Source organism: Mytilus californianus, unplaced genomic scaffold (assembly GCF_021869535.1).
Source record: "Mytilus californianus isolate M0D057914Y unplaced genomic scaffold, xbMytCali1.0.p SCAF_2, whole genome shotgun sequence".
NCBI classification, from domain to species: domain Eukaryota; kingdom Metazoa; phylum Mollusca; class Bivalvia; order Mytilida; family Mytilidae; genus Mytilus; species Mytilus californianus.
The window spans coordinates 121,126,386-121,152,223 of NW_026262668.1; the positions used below are offsets into that span (position 1 = coordinate 121,126,386).

The following is a 25,838-nucleotide window of genomic DNA, read 5'->3' on the forward strand; positions in this document are numbered from 1 at the left end:
AAAGCGTATTGTACTGTGTTATATTGTATAGTCACGGAAATATTACATTCTGTAATATTTTAATACAAAACTAAACTGAAACTAGAAGAACAATTAAATGACACTGAATGTGTTAAATGTATGTTTATCGTACATTCTGGTGGGTAGCAGTCTTTGGATGCTATGACAACTGAAAATAGTGTTAATGATCCGTAAAATAACAGAGAAACAAGTGAAAGTTCCATTTCCAGAATTTCAAATAGTGCACACTAAGAAAGCGTCAATCATTGTCTTTTAAACGCTTTGATTTTTAATTATATACAACAAAACCATTGACGGTCAACGCAAACAGAAAGTAGACCATGGTGAGTTTGATAATATTACACCAACAATGTAAACCAAAATACACCACAATTCCTTACATTTATTCTTAAAGTAAACCAACAAATTGAAGGTTAATTGAATCTGGGACAAATACAAATACAAATACAAATGATTTTATTGACTAATCACAGTGCCCATATTAGGGCAGAATAATTACAGTTTGATTATGACTACAAGACAAAACATGACTACAATGTACTTTACATGATTTGAATGATTGAGTTGATTAAAACATTGAACATATATACATTTATGAAAGAAAAGAACTACATAAAATATACACTACTGGCAACTGACTGGTGAATAAAAACCAGCAATATGGATTCCACTTGGAACACAAAAATTTCATACAATACTAAAAATAGATCTTGGGAATCCCAGATAATTTCACTAACTCACCAGCTGTCATCAAATAATGATAAAATTATACGAACATATCTAATCATCATGGATTTCGGATTTCGCAAAAGCCTTTGATAAAGTTTCACACAACCGACTTCTATCATATAAACTTAAATTTTTTGGCATATCAGAACAAGCTACAAACTGGATAAAATCTTTCCTATCAAATCATACACAAACAGTTATACTAGAAAACCATTTCTCTGACAATATACCAGTTACATCAGGTGTTCCTCAGGGCACTGTATTAGGTCCAATACTATTTTTAATATACATTGATGACTTACCTGCAGTCAAATCAGGCTCTTTGCTGACGACAGTATCATTTACAGACAGATAAAATTAACATCAGATTGCCTAAAACTCCAAGAAGACGTAGAAGGGGCAATCAAATGGGAACAAGACTGGCTAATGCAGTTCCATCCTGACAAATGCAACATACTCCGAGTGACCATAAAGAAAACACCTATTCATTTTTATTACAATATGCATGGTCACATTCTTGATTCTGTTGAAAATGCAAAATATCTCGGAGTAACAATATCATCAAATTTAAAGTGGAACAAACACTTTCAAAACATGACATCTAAAGCAAACAAGACCCTTGCATTCATCAGAAGAAATATGAAAATAAACTCAGTAACCATTAAAGACCGAGCATATCAAGCCCTTATCAGGCCAAAACTAGAATACTGCTGCACCGTCTGGGACCCTTGCACAACAGAGAACATTAACTCCATAGAAAAAGTCAAAAGACGTGCAGCAAGATACGTATGTTCTAAATACCAATATACTGAAAGTGTTACAAACATGCTAATTTTACACACTTCATCACTGGCCATCATTACAAGAAAGAAGACTTAAAAGCCGATTAAACATGTTCCATAGAATCACCAACAACAAAATATACTGAGATTCTAATTAAAAACAAAGCAAACACCAGGTCTAACCACGAACAAACATACCGACAAATTCCATGCAGCAAAGACAGTTACAAATTTTCTTTTTTCTGCCAAACTATAAAAGACTGGAATAAATTACCTGAACCAATAACCTGCAGCACCTTTACTGAGTGCTTCAAGGAGAAACTCACAAGAGAAATTCTTCTTGACACTTACAAATACCTACATGCATAATCTGTATCTTGTTTTTATCTTATACCAAAAATAAAAAATAAAAATTGGAAATGTTACTTATAAATATAACAAGAGTGCAAACGCTGAAATGTCTCGCCTTCTTTACTAACCATTGATTTTATGTTGATGGTCCTAAATATAAAGCTTTACTACAACTATCACATAAACTTAACATGATCTAAGAAAATTAGGTCAAGGTCAGATACACCAAACTGGAAATACATGTACACCTTACAATCATTCCATACACCAAATATGCTTTAAATATAGTTGACCTATTGCACATAGTATCTTAAGAAATAAACTTAACCAGAAAAAAATTAACATTGATGAATGAACCATGGAAATGAGGTCAAGGTCAGATGAACCATGCCAGACAGACATGTACACCTTACAATCATTACATGCTTTAAATATAGTTGACCGATGGCATATAGTATCTAAGAAACAAACTTAACCAGGAAAACTTGAGATTGACCATTGAACCATGAAAATGAGGTCATGGTCAGATGATAATTTCCAGACAGACATATACACCTTACAGTCATTCCACACACCAAATATAGTTGACCTGTTGCTTATAGTATTAGAAAAACAGACCAAAAAGCAAAAACTTCATAACATAAGGCATCTATATACAAAGTATGAAGCATCCATGTCTTCTACCTTCTGAAATATTAAGCTTTTAATAAGTTTGTTAACACCGCTGCCGGATCACTATCCCTATGTCAAGCTTTCTGCGACAGAAGTCACAGGCTCAACAAAAATTGAAAAATTATTATGAAATTAGAAAAATAAAATTGTAATTATTAACAACACTGTTAAACCAGGCATGCGCCAGAAAGTAATCATCAACCAGTTGATGTTTTTCTGTATATAAAGAAGAAGAAAATAATAATAAAGGGGGACAGCGCTTAACATGCTTAAGTCAATTATTCATTAGTTTAGGTTATCATGGTTATGTGAGCTTATTCTAAATTTAGTTAACAACCTTGTTTCATTTTCATTACCACAACTTAAATATTTTTCTAATTTGAAAATGTTTTTAAATTTATGTTATGTTCTCAACTTGTTCCCAACTTTGGAATGTTTTGTATTATCATTAACAAGCCTTTTTAACCAAATTTGGTTAAATATAGTTTTTAGAGAACTTTTTACTTTTGTTATATTATAATTAGATGAACTAGGCATATGGAATAAATAATCAAGTTTCAGATAAGACAAAAGTTTTCTTATATTACTAATCCAGGATTCTTTATTTTCTGAATCCATTGTAAAAGACTCTTGAAAAGCTTGATATAATATACTATTTTTATCTAAAATATTGTTTAGATAACACCAATATTTAACTATGTTAAGAAAAACATACATAATGATTGGATAACTTTCTAGTTCACCTCTACTGGCCAAGTTGGATGATTCATTTTTAACACCAAGTGCTAATTAACAGAATTTTGTATGTACTTTTTCAACTGAGATGGTGTCAATTTCTTTTAAACATGATATAGTGTTTCAGCTTGAATTAAAGTTTACATTGGACAGTGACTGTCAAAAAAGTAATTTCACATAAACAGGCAAAAACGAGACAAGCTCACAGACCGTTGTAATGTCCACTCTTTTTCTCTTTTTCCAAATACAGTTCAGTCCACTATCTGACCTGTTATCAAACTGATGTGTTGTGCAATCAAACCATTATTTACAGTGCAGTTAAAAACCAGTATATGTACAATTAAATTGTTGCAAATAGTTCATAACACGTCTTTGTCTTGTGCAACTCACACTTGAAGGTGTCACTTGAGTCTCGGACTACTATAGTTGATGGCAGGCTGTTTCATAATCAGATGGTGTCTAGGAAGAACAAGTATTGGTATAGCTGGGTTCTTGCAAATGGAACACAGAATCTTTGGTTGCTGCTGTTGGAATTCAGCAGGTTGTTGATATTGCAACAAGGTGGTTGACAATACGATACAACATTATGACCTTGTTCATAACTCAACATTCTTGTAGGGTTGGCCATTGCAGTTGTTGTAAAAAGATTGTAACACTAGTGGTTCAATGGTAGTCACCAGTAACAAACCTCACAGCCCTTTGTTGTATCATTATCATGTTATGAATGTTTTTGGCAGTATGTGGGTCCCACATAATGCTGATATACTCCATCTGTGGTCTTACAAGGGTCTTATAGCAGAGTTCCTTGATCTTGCTTGGGCACTGAAAGATATTTCTCTGCAAGAAAGCCCTTGTGTTGTTGGTTTTCCTCACCACTTGGTCTATGTGCGTATTCCAGTTTAGTTTATGGTGTATGTATACTCCCAAGTATTTTGCCTATTCAACTTCCTCTAAGACTTGGCCATGAATGTTATATGGTTGCCTTACAGGTTTTCTCTTGTCCCACTATTCAGCTATTGAAACTAAACAACACGAGACAAATCACTTGGTTTCCTAGAGGAATAAACTGCTGAAAACAAATTAAATTTCTCAGTGAATTATAAAAACGACATATTTTGCTTTTTCATAGCATTGTGTTTTCAATGCCACCAGATCCTTGTTATCTAAAATCTGCCATTCCAGAAACGACAATGTGGCGCACTTGCATGACAAGAGAATGATTTTTTTTTCAATCACATTTTTTGTTAGAAACTGTGTCAACATGCAGTCAGGTGTAATGCTTATACAAGGGTTTTTTATTTACTTGTACAGATAAATTATTTTGGAGGTAGAGTTATATTCCTTAGACATTCAGATTTTTATACGACCGCAAAAAAATTTTTGTGGTCGTATATTGGTATGACGTTGGCGTCGTCGTCGTCCGGCGTCGTCGTCGTCATCGTCGTCGTCGTCGTCGTCGTCCGGCGTCGTCCGAAGACACATTGGTTTTCGCACTCTAACTTTAGTTTAAGTGAATGGATCTTTATGAAATTTTACCACAAGGTTCAATACCACAAAAGGAAGGTTGGGATTGATTTTGGGGGTTATGGTAATAACAGTAAAGGAATTAGGGGCCAAAAAGGGGCCAAAAATAAGCATTTTTGTAACTTCCAGACATAACTTGTGTGTTAGTGTATGGATCTCTCTGACATTGTACCACAGGGTTCCATATCACTAAAGGAATGCTGGGATTGATTTTGGGGGTAATTGCCTCCAAATTTTAGGAATTAGGGGCCAAAAAAGGGGCAAAAAACAAGCATTTTTCTAGTTTCATGACAATAACTTGTGTGTAAGTGTATGGATCTGTCTGAAATTGTACTACAAGGTTCCATATCACAAAGGGAAAGCTGGGTTTGAGTTGGGGGGTAATTGCCCTAAACGTTTAGGAATTTGGGGCCAAAAAGGGGCCAAAAAACACATTTTTTTTCTAGTTTCCAGAAAATAACTTGTGTTCAAGTGTATGGATCTCTCTGAAATTGTACTGCAAGGTACCATACCACAAAGGGAAGGCTGGGATTGAGTTTGGGGGTGATGAATCATAATGGGGGTTCAAAAAATTTTGGGGGGGGATTTATTTTTTTTCCCTTTTTTTTCTTTTTTTCCTTTTTTGTTTCTTTTAAAATTTTCCATTTTAAGTTGGTTATTTCTGATTTATATTTAAAATCAAATAATAATGATATGGTAGGAGATACACACCAAACAGGATGTGTAAATTATTATATAATAAGTATTGTGCAATAGCAAGAAATTTTCAATTGCACAGTATTGCACAATAGCAAGAAATCTTCAATTGCACAGTATTGCGCAATAGCAAGAAATCTTCAATTGCACAGTATTGCGCAATAGCAAGAAATATCCAATAGCACAATATTGCGCAATAGCAAGAAATTGTCAATTGTACAGTATTGCGCAATAGCAAGAAATATTTAATAGCACAGGATTGTGCAAAAGAAGATACTTCCTATAAATTGCTTATTTCTTGACCAATTTCAATGGGGTTTTATTCTTGATTTCATGGGGTTCTTTAATATGCTGAATCTAACCGTGTATTTAGTTTTTGGATTTTGGGCCCCGTTTTTAAATTGGTCCACATTGAGGTCCAAAGGGTCCAAAATTAAACTTTGTTTGATTTCATCAAAAATTGAATTATTGGGGTTCTTTGATATGCCGAATCTAACTGTGTATTTAGATTCTTAAATTTTGGTTCCGTTTTCAAATTGGTCTACATTAAGGTCCAAAGGGTCCAAAATTAAACTTAGTTTGATTTTAACAAAAATTGAATTTTTAGGGTTCTTTGATATGCTGAATCTAAACATGTATTTAGATTTTTGATTATGGGCCCAGTTTTCAAGTTGGTCCAAATCGGGGTCCAAAATTTAACTTTGTTTGATTTCAACAAAAATTGAATATATGGGGTTCTTTGATATGCTGAATCTAACCATGTATTTAGATTTTTGATTTTTGGGCCCCGTTATCAACTTTGTCCACATTGAGGTCAAAAGGGTCCAAAATTAAACTTTGTTTGATTTCATCAAAAATTGAATTATTGGGGTTCTTTGATATGCCGAATCTAACCGTGTATTTAGATTCTTAATTTTTGGTTCCGTTTTCAAATTGGTCTACATTAAGGTCCAAAGGGTCCAAAATTAAACTTAGTTTGATTTTAACAAAAATTGAATTCTTAGGGTTCTTTGATATGCTGAATCTAAACATGTATTTAGATTTTTGATCGTGGGCCCAGTTTTCAAGTTGGTCCAAATCCGGGTCCAAAATTAAACTTTGTTTGATTTCAACAAAAATTGAATATATGGGGTTCTTTGATATGCTGAATCTAACCATGTATTTTGATTTTTGGGCCCCGTTATCAACTTTGTCCACATTGAGGTCAAAAGGGTCCAAAAGTAAACTTTGTTTGATTTCATCAAAAATTGAATTCTTGGGGTTCTTTGATATGCTGAATCTAACCATGTATTTAGATTTTGGATATTGGACCCTAATAGGTGAATGTCCAATTTAAAATTTTTAAGTTCTTAGACCACATTCAATCTGTGTTAGAAACCTATGCTGTGTCAAATATTTAATCACAATCCAAATCCAAAGCTGTATCAAGCTTGAATGTTGTGTCCATACTTCCCCCAACTGTTCAGGGTTCGACCTCTGCGGTCGTATCAAGCTGCGCCCTGCGGAGCATTTTATTTTTACTTATACAAGTAAAAAAGTCTTATTTTCTTCCAAGTACTCTTGAATTTCTCTTAACTACATCACTCTAATAGAGTGTTTAATTGTCTGTCATTAATAGTTGTCTTTACTATTAATTAAAGTTAAGTATAATATTATGGACAATGAAAATCTCATTTGTCTGTTATCTTCAAAATACTGCTCATTTACAAGCCTCCAGAGCGCAATTTTTGAAAGCCTTGCGCAGTTACTTAACATCTTTGCGCAATGGATTTCTTTGCTTAGTTCTTGAGATAAAAGGTTGAACTCTTATTGAAAATTAATTAGCAAACCAGAAAAATTCTGTTTAGGTATGTTTTGACCTCCCAAAACTTGAGAAATTTAAGGGGTTGTTAAAAAAAATTACTTGTATAAGTAAATTTTTGGAGAAGATTAAGGGGAGATAATTCAAACCTTGAAAATAAAATAAAAATCTTACAAATTTACTTATAAAAGTAAATATTACTTACGTCTTTAAGTAAACAAAAATGACTTGTATAAGTATTACCCCTGACTGATATGTAAACTGTTGTTCAAGTTAGAATAATATGAAGCATGTACATTTTTCTTACAACTACTCCATCCAGTACAACATGTACAACTAAGATTCAAAAACAGAACAAAAAAACTTATCCTGCCCTAATCTTTACACCAATGCAACACTTATATTAAAAAATGAGCTTAGGTTAATGAAAATCTGTAAATAAATATTCATGTTAAACTCATAACACCTTTGCTAGTCAATAAATACAATAATTTCTTTTACTTTTTTTAATATCAGGCAGCCACAGATAAAGTATTAGGGGCAGCAAAACAGTTTATTTCCTTTGTTAACAAGTGTCCATCACCATTCCATGGTAAGTTGTTCCAGCCTATCAATGTGTCAGGTTAACATAAACAGTTTCCTTTGTTAACAAGTGTCCATCACCATTCGATGGTAAGTTGTTCCAGCCTATCAAGGTGTCAGGTTAACACAAAAATTTGTATCCTTTGTTAACAAGTGTCCATCATTCCATGGTAAGTTGTTCCAGCCTATAAAGGTGTCAGGTTAACATTGAACAGTTTTATTTCCTTTGTTATAAAGTGTCCATCACCATTCCATGATCAATGAGTTACCCGAGGTTAATCTGTGTAAATGACGTCATTGATTGATTGATTGGTGTTTAACGCCACTTTCAGCACTATTGTGCTATTTCATGGCGGTCAGTTTTTATTGGTGGAGGAAGCCATAGTGCCCAAAGAGAACCACAGACCTTCGGTATGAAAACTGACAATCCAAGTCAATTAAGATTGGAGTCGAGCTAACCTGCCACGTGAGGGATTCAAACTCACAACCTCAGTCTTGACAGGCTAGTGATACATTAGTTTGACTACTTAGACCACTCTGCCACCGATGCCTGACGATGACCTGAGAATATTAGCATTCTATGGGGAAATGCACAAATGTGAAACTGAAAGTCATGAAAACACGGAAACATAAACAAACAATAATAAAAATTTGTTGAAAGCCAGTTTTCTTAAATAAAAGTAAGATAATCCTTCAGCTTCGTCCAAACCTGTCTAAGTATGTTATTGTAAATCATTGAAGCATGTCACTAATTCATTTTTCTTCGTCTTTTACATCAATATTTATAGTGTGTTTAATTGCGAGAACAGCAAATATTTGCCTTCACCTAGAGTGCTTCAATCCAAAAGAATTGCAGTATTTGTCCTAATAGAATAGAAATGATTCATGGGGCTTGAATTTATTACTGATTTTACCACTGTTTGGCCCTTTATGCTCGATACCACTTGTGGTAAAATATTCAGCATGAAGGCCCACAAGGTGTGTCACATACATGTACAAGGAAGTAAAAGACATGGTAAAAAACTTGGTCACCTAAATCAACCCTGTGCATATATACAATAATTAATTCCACTCTCTTACTTTAAATCCCTTAGAACTAGATATTGAAACTTGACATGATTATTCATGATTTCAAGAAAATATGTCACTAACAAGGAAGAAAACTGTAGAGTGAAGGTCATGGTAAAAAATTTATCCGTGTGCATATGTTCAAAAATTGTTTCAGCTCTAACTTTAAAACCCTTTTGAGTTTGTGTTGAATCAGTTTAATTTTTGCCTTCTGTAGGTACATGTATACAGTTTATTTAAATGGAATAACCCTGATTAATTTTAATTTTCATCACAACTGATTTTTTTACTCAAATTGAGTTCGACAACAATTTTTTCACTACAAAGAGACTAATATGACAACATTTCCCAAGTAAATTGGGTAAGAAACTGATGGAGACCTGCTGACCAAATCATATTATTAGTAGTTCATTTAATAAAGATACAATTTAGACATTTTAATTTTAATTCTGAATGATTCAACTCTTTGATTTTATCATTAAAATACAAAAAAAAATATCATTTAAATGGACTGAATCAATTCATCATTTAAATACAAGAACATATATATGACATATGAATCATAATGATGTACTGAATTTGAGAAATAATGTAATACATCTATTGACAGCTGTTGATGAGGTGAAGAAACTTTTGGTAGCTGCTGGTTACAAGGAACTTAGGGAAACAGATCCATGGACAATACAACCTCTAGATAAGGTATCTACTAAATCAACATTCTTTTATATTGTAACAAAACAACTTTCTGAAACTTCTTGACAAATATTGACTATATTGAAGTTGTATTAGCCATGATTGGAAAAAAGCAGGCAACAAAAATTGTATATTACTAAAAATATAACATATCCTAAGCATCCTACTGTCTGTCGATACATTTATTTTTGGCATTGCACTAGTCATGTCTTCTTTGACTGTCCATGACGTTAAAATACTAAATCCCTGGGATGTGTTTTAGTTGATTTTAGTCTCTGATGCATGATTTTTTATTATTAATTGTTTTGGCTTTTAACTAGCTGTCAGTAACTGCGAGTACTCTCAAATCGTACTTTCTTGTTTATTTGACCTGTTGATACTAATTGTATTGCTTTTTTGTTATTTAATGTTATTCAGGGTTATATCTGGTCTAGATATACCAGCTTTGATAAGTGTTTGGTATTACTATAAATTTTCACTTCGTACTATGAACATCAAAATTATTTATTTTGTAAAAATATTTCCTTTCTCTATTGGAACTGTACACGTATACCTAACAATAAAATTATTTTCATTTACCTTTGTTTAAAGTTATTGCAAATGGCTGATATTTTTGTTCGAGCATATTGTTTTTCTTTAATTGTTTAACATTTCATACCGATATAACATGTTACTTTTATTATTCTTCCTTTAGTTTATCTATTTTGTATTTACATTGTATCATAGGTCAAATTTATTTGTTCAGTGTATGTTCAATGGTGTTAATATGTCCTTTGATTGAGTTAAGCTATTTCAGTTGATATTTTATAGTGTGTCTTTCTATGTTGTGATGTTACGCTATTGTTTCAGAAAAAGGGTGAAGGTTTGGTACCATTAAAACGTTTAAACCTGCTGCATTTGTTTGCACCTGTCCTAAGTCAGGAATCTGATGTTCAGTAGTTGTCGTTTGTTGATGTGGTTCATAAGTGTTTCTCGTTTCTCGTTTTTTATATAGATTAGACTGTTGGTTTTCCCGTTTGAATGGTTTTACACTAGTAATTTTTGGGGCCCTTACTGTTCGGTGTGAGCCAAGGCTCCGTGTTGAAGACCGTACTGTGACCTATAATGGTTTACTTTTATAAATTTTGACTTGGATGGAGAGTTGTCTCATTGGCACTCATACCACATCTTCTTATATCTATTTAATACTTAAATTGACCAAAATTGCATTCCTTTAAGAAATGATTATATGGTAGTCCCTATCAAAGATTACACCTATTTATTTATCGGCAGATTATAAATGTCATATCAGCATCTAAAACATCTGTATGATGATGATACACTACATCGCCTAACTTAATATCCTTTAATAAGATTCCACTGTTGAACAAAGCTTTGAAGTTTTTATTTTATTTAATCATTTGATTAACTGGGAGGAGAGTTGTTTGAATCAGGATCTAAATGTGATTTTAAATGTATGGCTTTTACAATATTTTAAAATAGTCATTAAAAATTGTTGATATGAATAAAAGGTGGGATTTACATTAATGAGAGCTATGTAGGAAAATCCAATGACCAACAGACATCTAGAGGTCAATATAGTCTTCAAAGATTGACAGGTGTCTATGCAATATGTTAAGCTGCCTGAGTCTAAAATCCAATGACCAACAGACATCTAGAGGTAAATATAGTCTTCAAAGATTAACAGGTGTCAATGCAATATGTTAAGCTGCCTGAGTCTAAAATCCAATGACCAACAGACATCTAGAGGTCAATATAGTCTTCAAAGATTAAGTATATCACTTTATGGTATGACATATATCATTTTATTCAAAATTTCCATAAAGCAAAATTTTTTAACATGATTTAATAAATTGAAAATAATTTTCAGTATTTCCTGACAAGGAACCAATCAACCATTATTGCCTTTGCTGTGGGAGGAAATTTCAAACCAGGAAATGGGTTTAGTATAGTTGGGGCTCATACAGATAGTCCATGTCTGAAGGTTTGTATAGATTAGATTTTAATGTAGTAAAAGAAATTGTATATAGATATACGTAAAATGAGTTAAAAAATATATATTTTACAAAGACATGCCACATGAGTGACATGACACACTTTTACATGATTTTAGTTTAAATCTGAGGTAATGTCTGTTCCGCGAGTACATGTATTATGGATAAAAATAAAGGACCGTTATAGGTCAATGAAACTGCAACGTAATCATGGTCATGACACAAATAATCAAAAGTCATCTAGAGTTAACATACAGTCTTTAACAATTGACAGATGTCTATATACAAAGTCATCTAGAGTTAACATACAGTCTTTAACAATTGACAGATGTCTATATACAAAGTCATCTAGAGTTAACATACAGTCTTCAACAATTGACAGATGTCTATATACAATATGTTGAGCTCTCAATCACCTGAGTCTACAAACCATTGAGAATGAATTTAACAGAGACCACCCAAGAGCTGCCATCCACACCAAATGAGTGAGACAAGATTACGGACTTGGAACTCACACAGTTATTTGAGATCTCAATTCTCCCTTTTTTTAAAAATCTTAATCAATTTACAAACAAAATGTACATAAAAGAACATATACTGGAAATCAGAATAGGAAATACAAAACTTTATAATACCTTACAAAATCACAAGTGCAAATAAAACAATAATAGGCAATACCATATCAAACAATTCTTGCAGTTACTGAAAGCAAGCTCAAAGTATTTGGCCATAAATAAGGTTTTCTCATTTTAATATTTCTCATATTAGAGAGAAAAATTGCTTTAATATGTAATCCCGTGTTTGTAATAAACTCTACCATTTTCATGAATTTTACCACTGGGTTACCATTTATTTATGTTTAGAACTTTTTAACTTTACTGCAAAAATTTTGTGTATGATAATGAGTTTACTGTTTAATCTCTTTTTAAAAATTGTCTGAATTTAATTATAATTATATTAATATTTAATATTATAATGCTTGTGTTGTATGTCTCAATCATAACATTATGATTTTTTTTTATTAATCTTTTAACATCAAAATAAAACTATAAAAAGACAACAACATCATGGATAACTGCAAGGAAATGCTTTGTTCTGGTCTACATGTTTCGCCACTTACGGTGGCGTATTCAGGACAATTTAATGATAGGAAACAAATGCTGAAGTACATAGAATGTGGTTCATTTGGGGTTACAAAAAGGTTGACAAGACGTTACATCACAATTATTTGTTTGACAACGTTAAAATGAAAGTGAAAGTAAAAGTTAATAATGAATTGTCAGTATCTTTCCCAAAATGGACGATACCTCACTGGACATTAAGTACCATTTCAACTGGATTCACTCTGAATGAGGTACTACTTCCAATTGCATCGGGAATAGTGTGGGATGTATGGTAGTCGCACATGTAGGGCATTGTGGAAATTGCGGTTAATCTGTATGGTATTTGCAGTTATGATACACTATCCATGTTTCAATAGATATAAGAAGATGTGGTATGAGTGCCATTGAGACAACTCTCCATCCAAGTCACAATTTGTAAAAGTAAACCATTATAGGTCAAAGTACGGCCTTCAACACGGAAGCCTTGGCTCACACCGAAGTTCATTTTGAAAATAATGTCGTGTGGTTCTGCGGTTCATTCCGGTTTGCAGTAATCTTCTTTGGACTTTGTGTGTGGTAGTTAATCGTTTTCTTTCTAGAATGGATCAGCAATCTTGGAAAGGGGTGTAATGTTATGAAGGTGTTGGTTCACTTGCGTAGATGTTTTAACATCAAAGATTAACAGCACAAGTGTTTACTAATTTTGGGATGAAATGATTTGTGGTATATAAGAGACTGAAATAATTTGCATGAATCATATATTATATCCAAAGTTCTTTTTGCTTATCTTTATGTTAACAACAGTGCAGTTCTTAAGATAAGTATGATTACCTTGCAATGAAGTATGCAGTACTACAGTCATTATGTATTACATCTTTAGATATTACAAAGTTTTTAATCATTAACATATAGTGTTTTTTATAAATAATAGGTAAAACCAAAATCTAAGACCAACAAATCTGGTTATGCCATGGTTGGTGTGGAGTGTTATGGAGGTGGTATCTGGCATACATGGTTTGACAGAGACCTGACTGTCGGTGGTAGAGTACTAGTTAAGGTATGAAGAGAGTCAAGAGACTGAAGAATTTCTTTATTTTAACCTATGATATGTATTTTGAGTTCTAAGTGAGTGTAATGATCTGTTAATTAAGTTTAAAAGAATTTGGTATGTACAAAAGAGTATGATTCATTTCTTTATTCCAAAAATTTACATAATATGTTTAAAGGAACTTTTTATCCAGTAATTTGCATTCTGAATTTATAAGTAAGTGTAGTGATCTGTTTTTTAAGCTTTGAAAAATACAAATTTGTACCAAATATTTTTAATTCATTTCTTTCATATGATAAATAATTGAATTTGAAAATCTGTTTACTCTGTCAACATTCCTTTAAAAGGGTAAACTTTGTTCACTTGTGTTTTTCCTCGGCACATATTTTTTTTCTTCAGAACAATGGTAGTATAGAACATCGTTTGGTCCATATACAGAAACCTATACTCAGAGTACCACATATTGCTATCCATTTGATGAGAGATCATAATGAAAAGTTTGGTCCAAACAAAGAGTCACAAGTGTATGTTAAGTCCGTTATTGCTAAAGTCTTATTTTAGAATTTACAGGAATGGTGGTCAACAGCACAGAATCTAAAGTTTAAATTTCTTTAATGTATTGGGCAAATGTTTTCATGCTCTGTCTTCCAAAAATATTTGTTTCAAAAGAAACTAAAACTTTTAAATCTGCTTTAAAAATGCATTTTGTTTTGTGTTCTACACACCTCCTATTTTTCAAACCATAGCTTTCAAATTTCTTTAATATGTGTGCAGTGGAATCCCCTGTGTTTGCGCGGCCGGTGATATCACGCATTACCTGATTTCGTCATATCCGCCATGTAATACAAATAGAATCATTCTTGTAAGTGTTTTAGTCTTTTGAAGGGACAAAAAAGATTAAAATTGATGAGTTAATGCATAAATTTATAATTGCAATCCCATGATAAACCATATTTAGCCATTTTCCATTAAAAAAAATTTCACCATCAGATAAAATTGGTTTAGTAATTTTAGGTCAAATTTTTATCAAAATGAAATAAATTTTTCTCCTCATCCTTGGCAATCTGTTTGGTTCAAATTGAACTATATTTCATAGTATAAAATCATTCCTGTATTTTATTGCGAACCAAATGAAAGTCTTCCACAGAGTCGTCTGCTCTTGACCATGGTATTTAAACTTTTGTCTATTCTCTTGTCCTATTGGATAAATACAATAGCTATTGTTCTCTGTGTAGTTTTTTCACTGGGACCTTTAAATTTCTTCTAGGAGAAATCTATCACTCATTGATTAATTTACCTGACCAAAAAATTATCTTCTTTTTTGGGGGAAATAGTTGTATAAACTCGCATAAACTGCATGCAATATTGTATTTAATCAATATCAATAATATATTTTCAATCTGTTCAATATAAACACTGATTTAATTATAAAAAGTTTATTTCTAACAAAATTTTTAGTATTGTTCCAATGAATTTGCATGTTTTTGTTGTTGTTCAGTTATAGAATACATTTATCAAGACCTTAATTTAAATACAATAATTTTCAAGTTTTTATTTGTCAAACACACAAAGAAAAGCAAATTTTAATAGGGAAAATATAAAAAAATTGTTCAGAAATCAACTTTTAATTTGTGAATCAGTGTTTATATTGAAACTATTAAAAATGAATTATTGATATTGAATAAATACAACACCACATACAGTTTTTTTGAGACCTTATTTAGTATTTGTACATGTATTTTCATTTTTCACAGTTCAATTTTTTTTGTTCAGGTAAATTAATCAGTGAGAGATAGATTTCTCTTGGAAGAAATTTAAAGGTCCCATCAAATAAACTACACAGAGAACAATAGCTATTGTATTTATTAGATGGGACAAAAGAATTTACAAAAGTTTAAATCGACAGGTAACTTGCAGGTGAATCTGTGGAAAAGTATCATTTGGTTCGCAATAAATAAGCTATTTTTAGAAAGCATGCATGAAATCACCAGACATTTGAAGAATTGTCAAAACAGGGGTTTCCCTAATTTTGGACAAACATAACATAAAATTGTAAGGGTGAAACCATACATAAAGAAGACTTCATGAAATTAAAGTATGTCATGAATTTGTTCACACAATATTATCCGATTATTGGTTTTATGAGATTACCAAAGTGAAGCTAAAAGTCTTAGGTGCACGGATACACTAGACTGCATCATATATGTGTATTGAAGGTGTGCTTCTCAGTGTATACATTTGAAGGTTTGTTTTTATCTGTTTTAGCCTTGGGATACTAGTGTTCTTTAAGTATTCTTATTTATAGGAATCAGTATATATTACTTATCCTTACTACCATATCAAATATTTATGGTATCAATATTATGTGGTTTTTCAAAAACAAACCATATTTATTGCAACTTAGCCATTTGAGTCTATGAGTCTTTCTTTTTTGTGTACAATTGTTTTGCCTTTACTGAATATAAAGATATGTTTGGTACATGTCAATGAATCAGTAACCCAATGAAACAAAATATAAAGACATTGATTGTTTTACCTTAACTGAGTCAATACATCTATTTTTCCTAAGTTTTTATGTGTTGTGACATTTTGTTATTTCTTATACTTTGTAGATGTCCAGTACTAGCTACGTCTGTACAGTTAGAGTTACAAGGTAACAAACAGGAAGATGACAAGAAACCTGAAGGTCAGGAAAAACAGGTAGATATGTTGTGTGACAATATTTTTTATTCGGCCACAAACATTTTTTGGAGTCATATAATGGTACGAAGTATTTGTTGTCGTCATCGTCGTTGACAACCGAAGACTTTTGGTTTCTAGACAATAACTTGAATATTAGAGTATGATCTCTATGAAATTGTACCACAAGGTTCCATAATACAAAATGAAGGTTGGGAATGATTTTGGGGGTTATACTCCTAAGGATCTCTATGAAATTGTACCACAAGGTTCCATACCTCAAAAGGAATGTTGTGATTGATTTTTGGGGTTACGGCCCAAACTGTTTAGGGATACGGGGCCATAAAACAAGGATTTTCTGGTTTCCAGACAATAACTTGAGTGTAAGTCTATGGATCTCTTTGAAATAATACCACAAGATACCATACCAAAAAAGGAAAGTTGGGATTGATTTTGGGGGTTATGGCCCTATCCATTTAGGAAAAAAGGGGCCAAAAACAATACTTTTCTAATTTTGTATAAATTGCTTATTTCTTGACCAATTTCAGTAGGGTTTAATTGAAAGTCTTGAATTCTTGGGGTTCTTTAATATGCTGAATCTAACCGTGTATGAAGATTTTGGATTTTGGGCCCCGTTTTCAAATTGGTCCACATTGTGGTCCAAAGGGTCCAAAATTAAACTTTGTTTTATTTCATCAAAAATTGAAATATTGGGATTCTTTGATATGCCAAATCTAACAGTGTATTTAGATTTTTAATTTTAGGCTCCTTTTTCAAATTGGTCCACATTGAGGTCTAAAGGGTCCAAAATTAAAATTTGTTTGATTTCAATAAAAATTGAATTTTTGGGGTTCTTTGATTTGCTGAATCTAACCCAGGGCTTCCAAAAAATATTTGAGCCAGCTGGACATTTTTTTGTCTTATCCCGATTTCAATCCCTTTAGACTAAGTAACAAAAGGCAAGCATTTTAATCAGTTGGGCATCATATAAACAATGATTGACACAAGAACGATTTTAAACTTGACTTTTGATATAAATTCGATGTTCTGACGAAAACTGTTCAATTGACAATGCATCATTCGAAATGTGCAACAACAGCATACTTATATCTACCTAAGACTCTTTATTTGTGAAAATTACGCTGTCAACAACTTTGCTTTCGATTTTAGAAAACACATTTTTCTAATACCGGATGTTGACAGATAAGTAAAATCTGTGTACGTTTACCAAGCACGATTGAGTTTAAGTATCTCTTTCCAAGTTATTTCTTCAGGAAAATACTCGAAATGAACATTAGATAAAGGTATCCATGATAATTTTAGCATTTTTGAAAAATGTGGATGCATAATTAAAGCTCACACTTGCCCACATGCGCACACATGTACTAGTAGTTTAAGTAAAGTGGTACTGACAAATTTTAGCTTACAAATTTTTAAATTTTTCATCAAATTATATTTATATACGTATTTCTGATAATCTACATCATTTTGACTAAATTGAACAGGTACATTTCAGCTGTCAGACAACTAATTAGCATTGATTGTAATGAGAGGGTATTAAAGTAGGGTTTGTTTTGATAGTATATATTCATCATGTCACTTTTATGACTCGAAATGTGTGCTGTTTTTAAAAAAAAAGGTCAAAAAGATCGCATAAACTTCAATTTTTTTCTGAATTATTTTAAAATGGCAATCCTACGTTAGATGTCCGGTTCAGGCTCCACACAACAAGTCAAATATATAATTTAACAGTCAAGTCCGTCAATACGACCATTTTGGAAGCCCTGATCTAACCGTGTATTTAGATTTTTTATTTTGAACCTGGTTAACAATTAGTCCACATTGAGGTCCGAAGGGTCCAAAAATTTCAGGTTCTTTGATATGCTGAATCTAAAAATGTATTAATATTTTTATTTTGGGCCCAGTTTTCAAATTGGTCCAAATTGGGATCCAAAAATAAAGTCATAGGAAAGGAGTTTCTTGTAATTATAATGTTAACGATAATATTGAACCAATGCATGCATATATGCTAAACTAAGTCTTGATTGCACGTTTTTTTACATTTACATTTACATTTATTATGAATCTATAACGTTTTATCGACAAATAATAATTTCATTCATTGATTGTTGATCGCAAGCTAATTTACGCTTTGATGAAATTTTTTTAATTTACATATGTTGTTTCCTGTGACTAAATGAAGGTCAAGTTCAATTTTCACGATTTAAGCTTTTCTCATTGTTGAGTTGTAGACCTTTCAGTAGCCAAAAGTGATATTTATTATATGATTGAGTTATTTCCCTTTGAACAGAAATGGTGTAATTAATAAGTTTATTTATAGATAGTCTATCAATGATTGTATCTGTTCAATTGATTTTAGTCAGGAGCTGTCAAAATTTTTTTTATAACCATTTTTTTTAAGTCATGTGTGTTTTGAAGGTAGATGTCACAGTTGTTATGTGGTATTTTATTTTTATAAGAAGGTTCTAGAACACGTGTTATATAGTAAAACTTAGCCATTCAAGTATTTAAAACATCTTCAACTTTTTTTTAAAATCTGGTTTCATATGACTTTAAATTTTGTTTGATTTCAACAAAAATTGAAATATTGGGGTTCTTTGATATGCTGAATCTAATCATGTATTTAGATTTTGGATTTTGGGCCCTTTTATCAAATTAGTCTACATTGAGGTTCAAAGGTTCCAAAATTAAACTTTGTTTGATTTCATCAAAAATTTAATTTATTGGTTTTTTATCGAGCCTGCAACTTTTATCGCAGAAAGCTCGACATAGGGATAGTGATCCGGCGGCGGCGTCCATGTTAGCTTAATTCTTAAAAGCTTTATATTTTCCAAGGTGGAAGACCTGGATGCTTCATACTTTGTATATAGATGCCTTATGTTATGAAGTTTCAGACTGTCGTATGTCCATTGTCCTTGACCTCATTTTTATGGTTCAGTGACTACTTGGAAAAAAAAGTTAAGATTTTTTGTAATGTTAATTTCTCTCTTATTATGAGTAATAGGATAACTATATTTAACATGTGCATACCTTGCAAGGTCCTCAAGCCTGTCAGACAGTTTTCATCTGACCTCGACCTCATTTCATGGATCAGTGAACAAGGTTAAGTTTTCGTGGTCAAGTCCATATATCAGATACTATAAGCAATAGGTCTTCTATATTTGGTGTATGGAATGATTGTAAGGTGTACATGTCCAACTGGCAGGTGTCATCTGACCTTGACCTCATTTTCATGGTTCAGTGGTTAAAGTTAAGTTTTTGTGTTTTGGTCTTTTTTCTAATACTATGTGAATAGGTCAACTATATTTGGTGAATGGAAATATTTTACAATGTACATGTCGGTCTGGCAGGTTTTATTTGACCTTGACCTCATGTTCACGGTTCATTGCTCAGTGTTTAGTTTTTGTCGAGCCTGCGACTTTTGTCGCAGAAAGCTCGACATAGGGATAGTGATCCGGCGGCGGCGGTGCGGCGGCGGCGGTGTTAGCTAACTTCTTAAAAGCTTTATATTTTAGAAGATGGAAGACCTGGATGCTTCATACTTTGTATATGGATGCTTCATGTTACGAAGTTTCCGTCAGTCACATGTCCAATGTCCTTGACCTCATTTTCATGGTTCAGTGACTACTTGAAAAAAAAGTTCAGATTTTTTGTAATGTTCAATTCTCTCTTATTATAAGTAGTAGGATAACTATATTTGGTATGTGCGTACCTTGCAAGGTCCTCATGCCCGTCAGACAGTTTTCACTTGACCTTGACCTCACTTCATGGATCAGTGAACAAGGTTAAGTTTTCGTGGTCAAGTCCATATCTCAGATGCTATAAGCAATAGGTCTAGTATATTCGGTGTATGGAAGGACTGTAAGGTGTACATGTCCAACTGGCAGGTGTCATCTGACCTTGACCTCATTTTCATGGTTCAGTGGTTATAGTTAAGTTTTTGTGTTTTGGTCTGTTTTTCTTATACTGTATGCAATAGGTCTACTATATTTGGTGTATGGAATGATTGTAAGGTGTACATGTCTAGCTGGCAGGTGTCATCTGACCTTGACCTCATTTTCATGGTTCAGTGGTTATAGTTAAGTTTTTGTGTTTTGGTCTGTTTTTCTTATTCTGTATGCAATAGGTCTATTATATTTGGTGTATGGAATGATTGTAAGGTGTACATGTCTAGGTGGCAGGTGTCATCTGACCTTGACCTCATTTTCATGGTTCAGTGGTCAAAGTTAAGTTTTTGAGTTTTGGTCTTTTTTTCTAATACTGCATGCAATAGGTCAGCTATATTTGGTGTATGGAATGATTGTAAGGTGTACATGTCTAGCTGGCAGGTGACCTCATTTTCAAGGTTCATTGCTCAGTGTTAAGTTTTTGTGTTTTCGTCTGTTTTTTGTCGAGCCTGCGACTTTTGTCGCAGAAAGCTCGACATAGGGATAGCGATCCGGCGGCGGCGGCGGCTACGGCGGCGGCGGCGGCGGCGTTAGCTAACTTCTTAAAAGCTTTATATTTTAGAAGATGGAAGACCTGGATGCTTCATACTTTGTATATGGATGCCTCATGTTACGAAGTTTCCGTCAGTCACATGTCCAATGTCCTTGACCTCATTTTCATGGTTCAGTGACTACTTGAAAAAAAAGTTCAGATTTTTTGTAATGTTAAATTCTCTCTTATTATAAGTAATAGGATAACTATATGTGGTGTGTGCGTACCTTGCAAGGTCCTCATGCCCGTCAGACAGTTTTCACTTGACCTCGACCTCATTTCATGGATCAGTGAACAAGGTTAAGTTTTCGTGGTCAAGTCCATATCTCAGATACTATAAGCAATAGGTCTAGTATATTCGGTGTATGGAAGGACTGTAAGGTGTACATGTCCAACTGGCAGGTGTCATCTGACCTTGACCTCATTTTCATGGTTCAGTGGTTATAGTTAAGTTTTTGTGTTTTGGTCTGTTTTTCTTATACTGTATGCAATAGGTCTACTATATTTGGTGTATGGAATGATTGTAAGGTGTACATGTCTAGCTGGCAGGTGTCAACTTACCTTGACCTCATTTTCATGGTTCAGTGGTCAAAGTTAAGTTTTTGAGTTTTGGTCTTTTTTTCTAATACTATATGCAATAGTTCAACTATATTTGGTGTATGGAAATATTTTATGATCTATATGTCAGTCACGCAGGTTTTATTTGACCTTGACCTCATTTTCAAGGTTCATTGCTCAGTGTTAAGTTTTTGTGTTTTCGTCTGTTTTTCTTAAACTATAAGCAATAGGTCAACTATATTTGTTGTATGGAAGAATTGTTAGCTGTACATGCCTGCCTAGCATGGTTCATCTGACCTTGACCTCATTTTCATGGTTCATTGGTCAATGTTTAGTTTACTTGGTTAATGTTAAGTTTATGTGACAGTTGTAATAAAGCTTTATATTTAGGACTATCAACATAATATCAATGATTAGTAAAGAAGGCGAGACATTTCAGCGTGTGCACTCTTGTTTTAAACTATAAGCAATAGGTCAACTATATTTGTTGTATGGAAGAATTGTTAGCTGTACATGCCTGCCTAGCATGGTTCATCTGACCTTGACCTCATTTTCATGGTTCATTGGTCAATGTTTAGATTACTTGGTTAATGTTAAGTTTATGTGACAGTTGTAATAAAGCTTTATATTTAGGACTATCAACATAATATCAATGATTAGTAAAGAAGGCGAGACATTTCAGCGTGTGCACTCTTGTTGTGTTTTGGTCTGTTTTTCTTAAACTATAACCAATAGGTCAACTATATTTGTTGTATGGAATGATTGTAAGGTGTATATGTCTGTCTGGCAGGTATCATCTGACCTTGACCTCATTTTCATGGTTCATTGGTCAATGTAAAGTTTTCATGGTTAAGTTTGTTTCTTAGATACTATAAGCAATAGGTCAACTATATTTAATGCATAGATTGATTGTAAGGTGTACATGTCTGTCTGGCATGGTTCATCTGACCTTGACCTTATTTTCATGGTTCATTGGTCAATGTTTAGTTTTCCTGTTTAAGTCTGTTTCTTAGAAACTACCGGTATAAGCAATAGGTCAACTATATTTGGTGTATTGAAACATTGTAAGGTGTACATGTATATCCGGTTTGGTTTATCTGACCTTGACCTCATTTTCTTGGATCATGTTAAGTTTATGTGATACTTTAGTAAAGCTTTATATTTAGGACTTTCAACATAAAATCAATGGTCAGTAAAGAAGGCAAGACATTTCAGCATGTGCATTCTTGTTTTGATATGCTGAATCTAACCCTGTATTAAGATTTTTGATTTGAGGTCCAAAGGGTCCAAAATTAAACTTTTGTTTGATTTCATCAAAAATTGAATCCTTCAGGTTCTTTGATACCGGTATGCTGAATCTAACCATGTATTGTGATTTTGGATATTGGACCATAATAGGTAAATGTCCAATTTCAAATTTTGAAGTTCTTAGACCACATTCATTCTGTGTCAGAAATCTTTATTTAAATATTTAAGGATGTTGGCTTCTCTGTTTCAAAATAACAAGCTTTTTAAAAGGCTGTTATAAATTGATAGTATATAAATAAAGGAACTTAAAAAGCAGATAAAAATGTAGGGTCCATGTGCTTGTTTTTGAGATATAAGCCATTGAAAATTTGGCGGGAAATGATTCTCTCTGGATTTTTCATACATTTAACATTAGCACCTTTTTTCTTTCAAATACTATGAAAAAATAACAAGGATTTAATAAATTTTTCAAAAATGGCTTTTTAAACTATATGTAATAAAATTATGAAAAGAAAGTAGGGGTTAGCAGCCAAAATTTTTATTGTCACTACCATGGATCAAACTAGAGGATTCCGAATATCTGACAAAAAGTTAAAAAAACAAGAGTAGCAAACATCCTTTAACACAATCCAAATTCAGAGCTGTATCAAGCTTGAATGTTGTGTCCATACTTGCCCCTACTTCAGGGTTCCACATCTGCAGTCGTATCAAGCTGCACCCTGAGGAGCATTTTATATATGGTATTGTAAGGTGTCATAGAATACATTCTTAAATTGTGATACCTGCATACCTCTCCATTGAGTAAAGTACAGATTTATTTTTACTGTTTGAAAATGTAAATTGATTCATTATTAAAGAAAAGGCAAAATGGTGGGTTTGAAAGCTCATTGACCGAGACATTTAAAAGACATTATAGATATGGTTTCTACAAATTTACCTTTAAAAAATATATAGATGCATATTTATAAGGGTCATAGAAAACATCACAATTTCCTTTAATTATAAACTTTTTGTTTCACTACCAAAAAAGCAACATACAAAGTACCTAACTGTGGATACATACAAAGTACCTGACTGTGGATACATACAAAGTACCTGACTGTGGATACATACAAAGTACCTGACTGTGGATGCATACAAAGTACCTGTGGATCATGCTTTCTAAAATGGACTCTATAATTTTTTGCAGATAACTACTGCCTGATGTGATAAATTAAATCTTTATATATAAAAAAATTATCAATATAACACAGGTTTCATGAAATAATGAGATTTTTCTAAATGTTGGTATTGTTAACAAAGTGAATTATCTTTAAGTTGTTCCATCATTTATTGGATTGAACAAGGTGCAAATGCAGCCTTTAGTATGGTGAATGTAAGGTGTCGATATATGTGAGTGTTGAAGATGTACACTTCACTATGTGAACACATTAATAGAGTTTATTGCAGATTTTCTAGGTAGTCAAACTTTGTCAGTTTTAAGCAACATTATTGATAGAGCATAGCAATTTTGTGCAATCGACTCCCTTTACAGTTTTAACATACAACCTTTAATTTTTGTAGAATGTTGATTTCACTTCACTTTGTGTTCACATTTTCGAGAATAATTGCAGATTTTCCAGATGGAAAAACATTGCAAATTTTATTTACCTTACCCAATTAAGGATTGCATTTCAAGTTACGAACCATATATTTCCATCCAAGTCATTTGAATCTTCAACCCATTTTTATGCCCACCTAGGGGCATTATGTTTTTTTGGTCTGTGCGTCCGTTCGTTCGTTAGTTTGTTTGTCCGTCCCGCTTCAGGTTAAAGTTTTTGGTCAAGGTCGTTTTTGATGAAGTTGAAGTCCAATCAACTAGAAACTTAGTACACATGTTCCCTATGATATGATCTTTCTAATTTTAATGCCAAATTAGAGTTTTGATCCCAATTTCACGGTCCACTGAACATAGAAAATGATAGTGCGAGTGGGGCATCCGTGTACTTTGGACACATTCTTGTTAGAATTTAATTTTATTTACCATACATAAATTTGAAATATTTCAGTGTGATAAACACCAGCCTGCCTTAATAAAGCTAATATGTGATGAACTGAACATTTCTCCTGACCAGATGATGGACTTTGAACTTTGTGTAGCAGATACTCAGCCAGCGGTAAGTACAGGAAAGGGTTAATTTACGGGATGTGTGTTCAAACAGGAAGGCCAAATCTTCTATCTATATTAACAGAAACATTAGAACTCAAAACTTTCTCCCTCTTGTTTGGTTGCAAATAATTTTTTATTGTTACAAAATTGTTGAATATTGCGTTTCATTTCCAACCAATGCGATCATGGTGAATTTAGAAATAAACATTACCATTATCCTATAAACAATATCACACTAAAAGTGCCAGGTAAGAAAGACATTAGCTTATCTTAGAGAGTTATTTTGAATAATGAAAGTGGTCTTCATTTCACATTGATAATTTTTGTTTGGAGTAAAATGTTGAAAATGAGTCCTCTTACTCCTATTAGAAGTTTTTTGTAAGCAGATTAAACATATGTGATACAAGTTTTTCAGTAGATTTTGTAAGTCATCTCCTTGGTGAATTGAATAAGACTTTACAGATGATATAGCTATTTATTGGCAAACATACCACATCAAGGATCTGGAAACGGTCATACTTGCCAGACCTGACCTAATCTGATAGGTCCATGACTCAAATGGTAGATTAGGACTTTAAAAGTTTGAATTTTTTTTTTACAGAAATAATTTTGGTCGTTTCATTGAGATCAGATCTTTTAAATAGCCATTTTGCACTAATTTTGTTTTGCAATGCTTTTCAGGTAATAAAACTGCCACTCCAGTATAGTATGATAATCTGGAGGCCCTCCAAATTACCATATTAATGCCCCTGGGAGCAGTTGGCGAATGATTGTTAATCACTATTTACCTGTGATCTCATACCTGACAGGAATGATCAAGCTCAGAACCTATGTTATAAAAATATTCTATTCCATGACAAATTTCATTATTTACTAACTATTCAGCAAAGTCAATCACCCATTTC

General features: G+C 32.7%; 2 protein-coding genes across 3 annotated transcripts in view; one reads left to right on the forward strand and one right to left on the reverse strand.

Moving 5' to 3' along the window:
• LOC127728702 (nuclear envelope integral membrane protein 1-like) overlaps window positions 1-292 on the reverse strand; it is a 33,353-nt gene extending 33,061 nt beyond the window's left edge. For both annotated transcript variants that reach the window (XM_052236335.1, XM_052236334.1), the window contains exon 1: window positions 134-292. In XM_052236335.1, the coding sequence (XP_052092295.1) occupies window positions 134-224 (91 nt within the window). In that variant the 5' untranslated portion in view covers window positions 225-292. The remainder of the gene's footprint in view (window positions 1-133) is intronic.
• The window catches only part of LOC127728703 (aspartyl aminopeptidase-like), a 44,513-nt gene continuing 18,964 nt past the window's right edge, over window positions 290-25,838 (forward strand). The window contains exons 1-8 of the mRNA XM_052236337.1: window positions 290-344; window positions 7,828-7,903; window positions 9,572-9,660; window positions 11,525-11,638; window positions 13,683-13,808; window positions 14,199-14,323; window positions 16,412-16,499; window positions 24,833-24,940. Coding sequence (XP_052092297.1) covers window positions 342-344; window positions 7,828-7,903; window positions 9,572-9,660; window positions 11,525-11,638; window positions 13,683-13,808; window positions 14,199-14,323; window positions 16,412-16,499; window positions 24,833-24,940 — 729 coding nt within the window. The 5' untranslated portion in view covers window positions 290-341. The remainder of the gene's footprint in view (window positions 345-7,827; window positions 7,904-9,571; window positions 9,661-11,524; window positions 11,639-13,682; window positions 13,809-14,198; window positions 14,324-16,411; window positions 16,500-24,832; window positions 24,941-25,838) is intronic.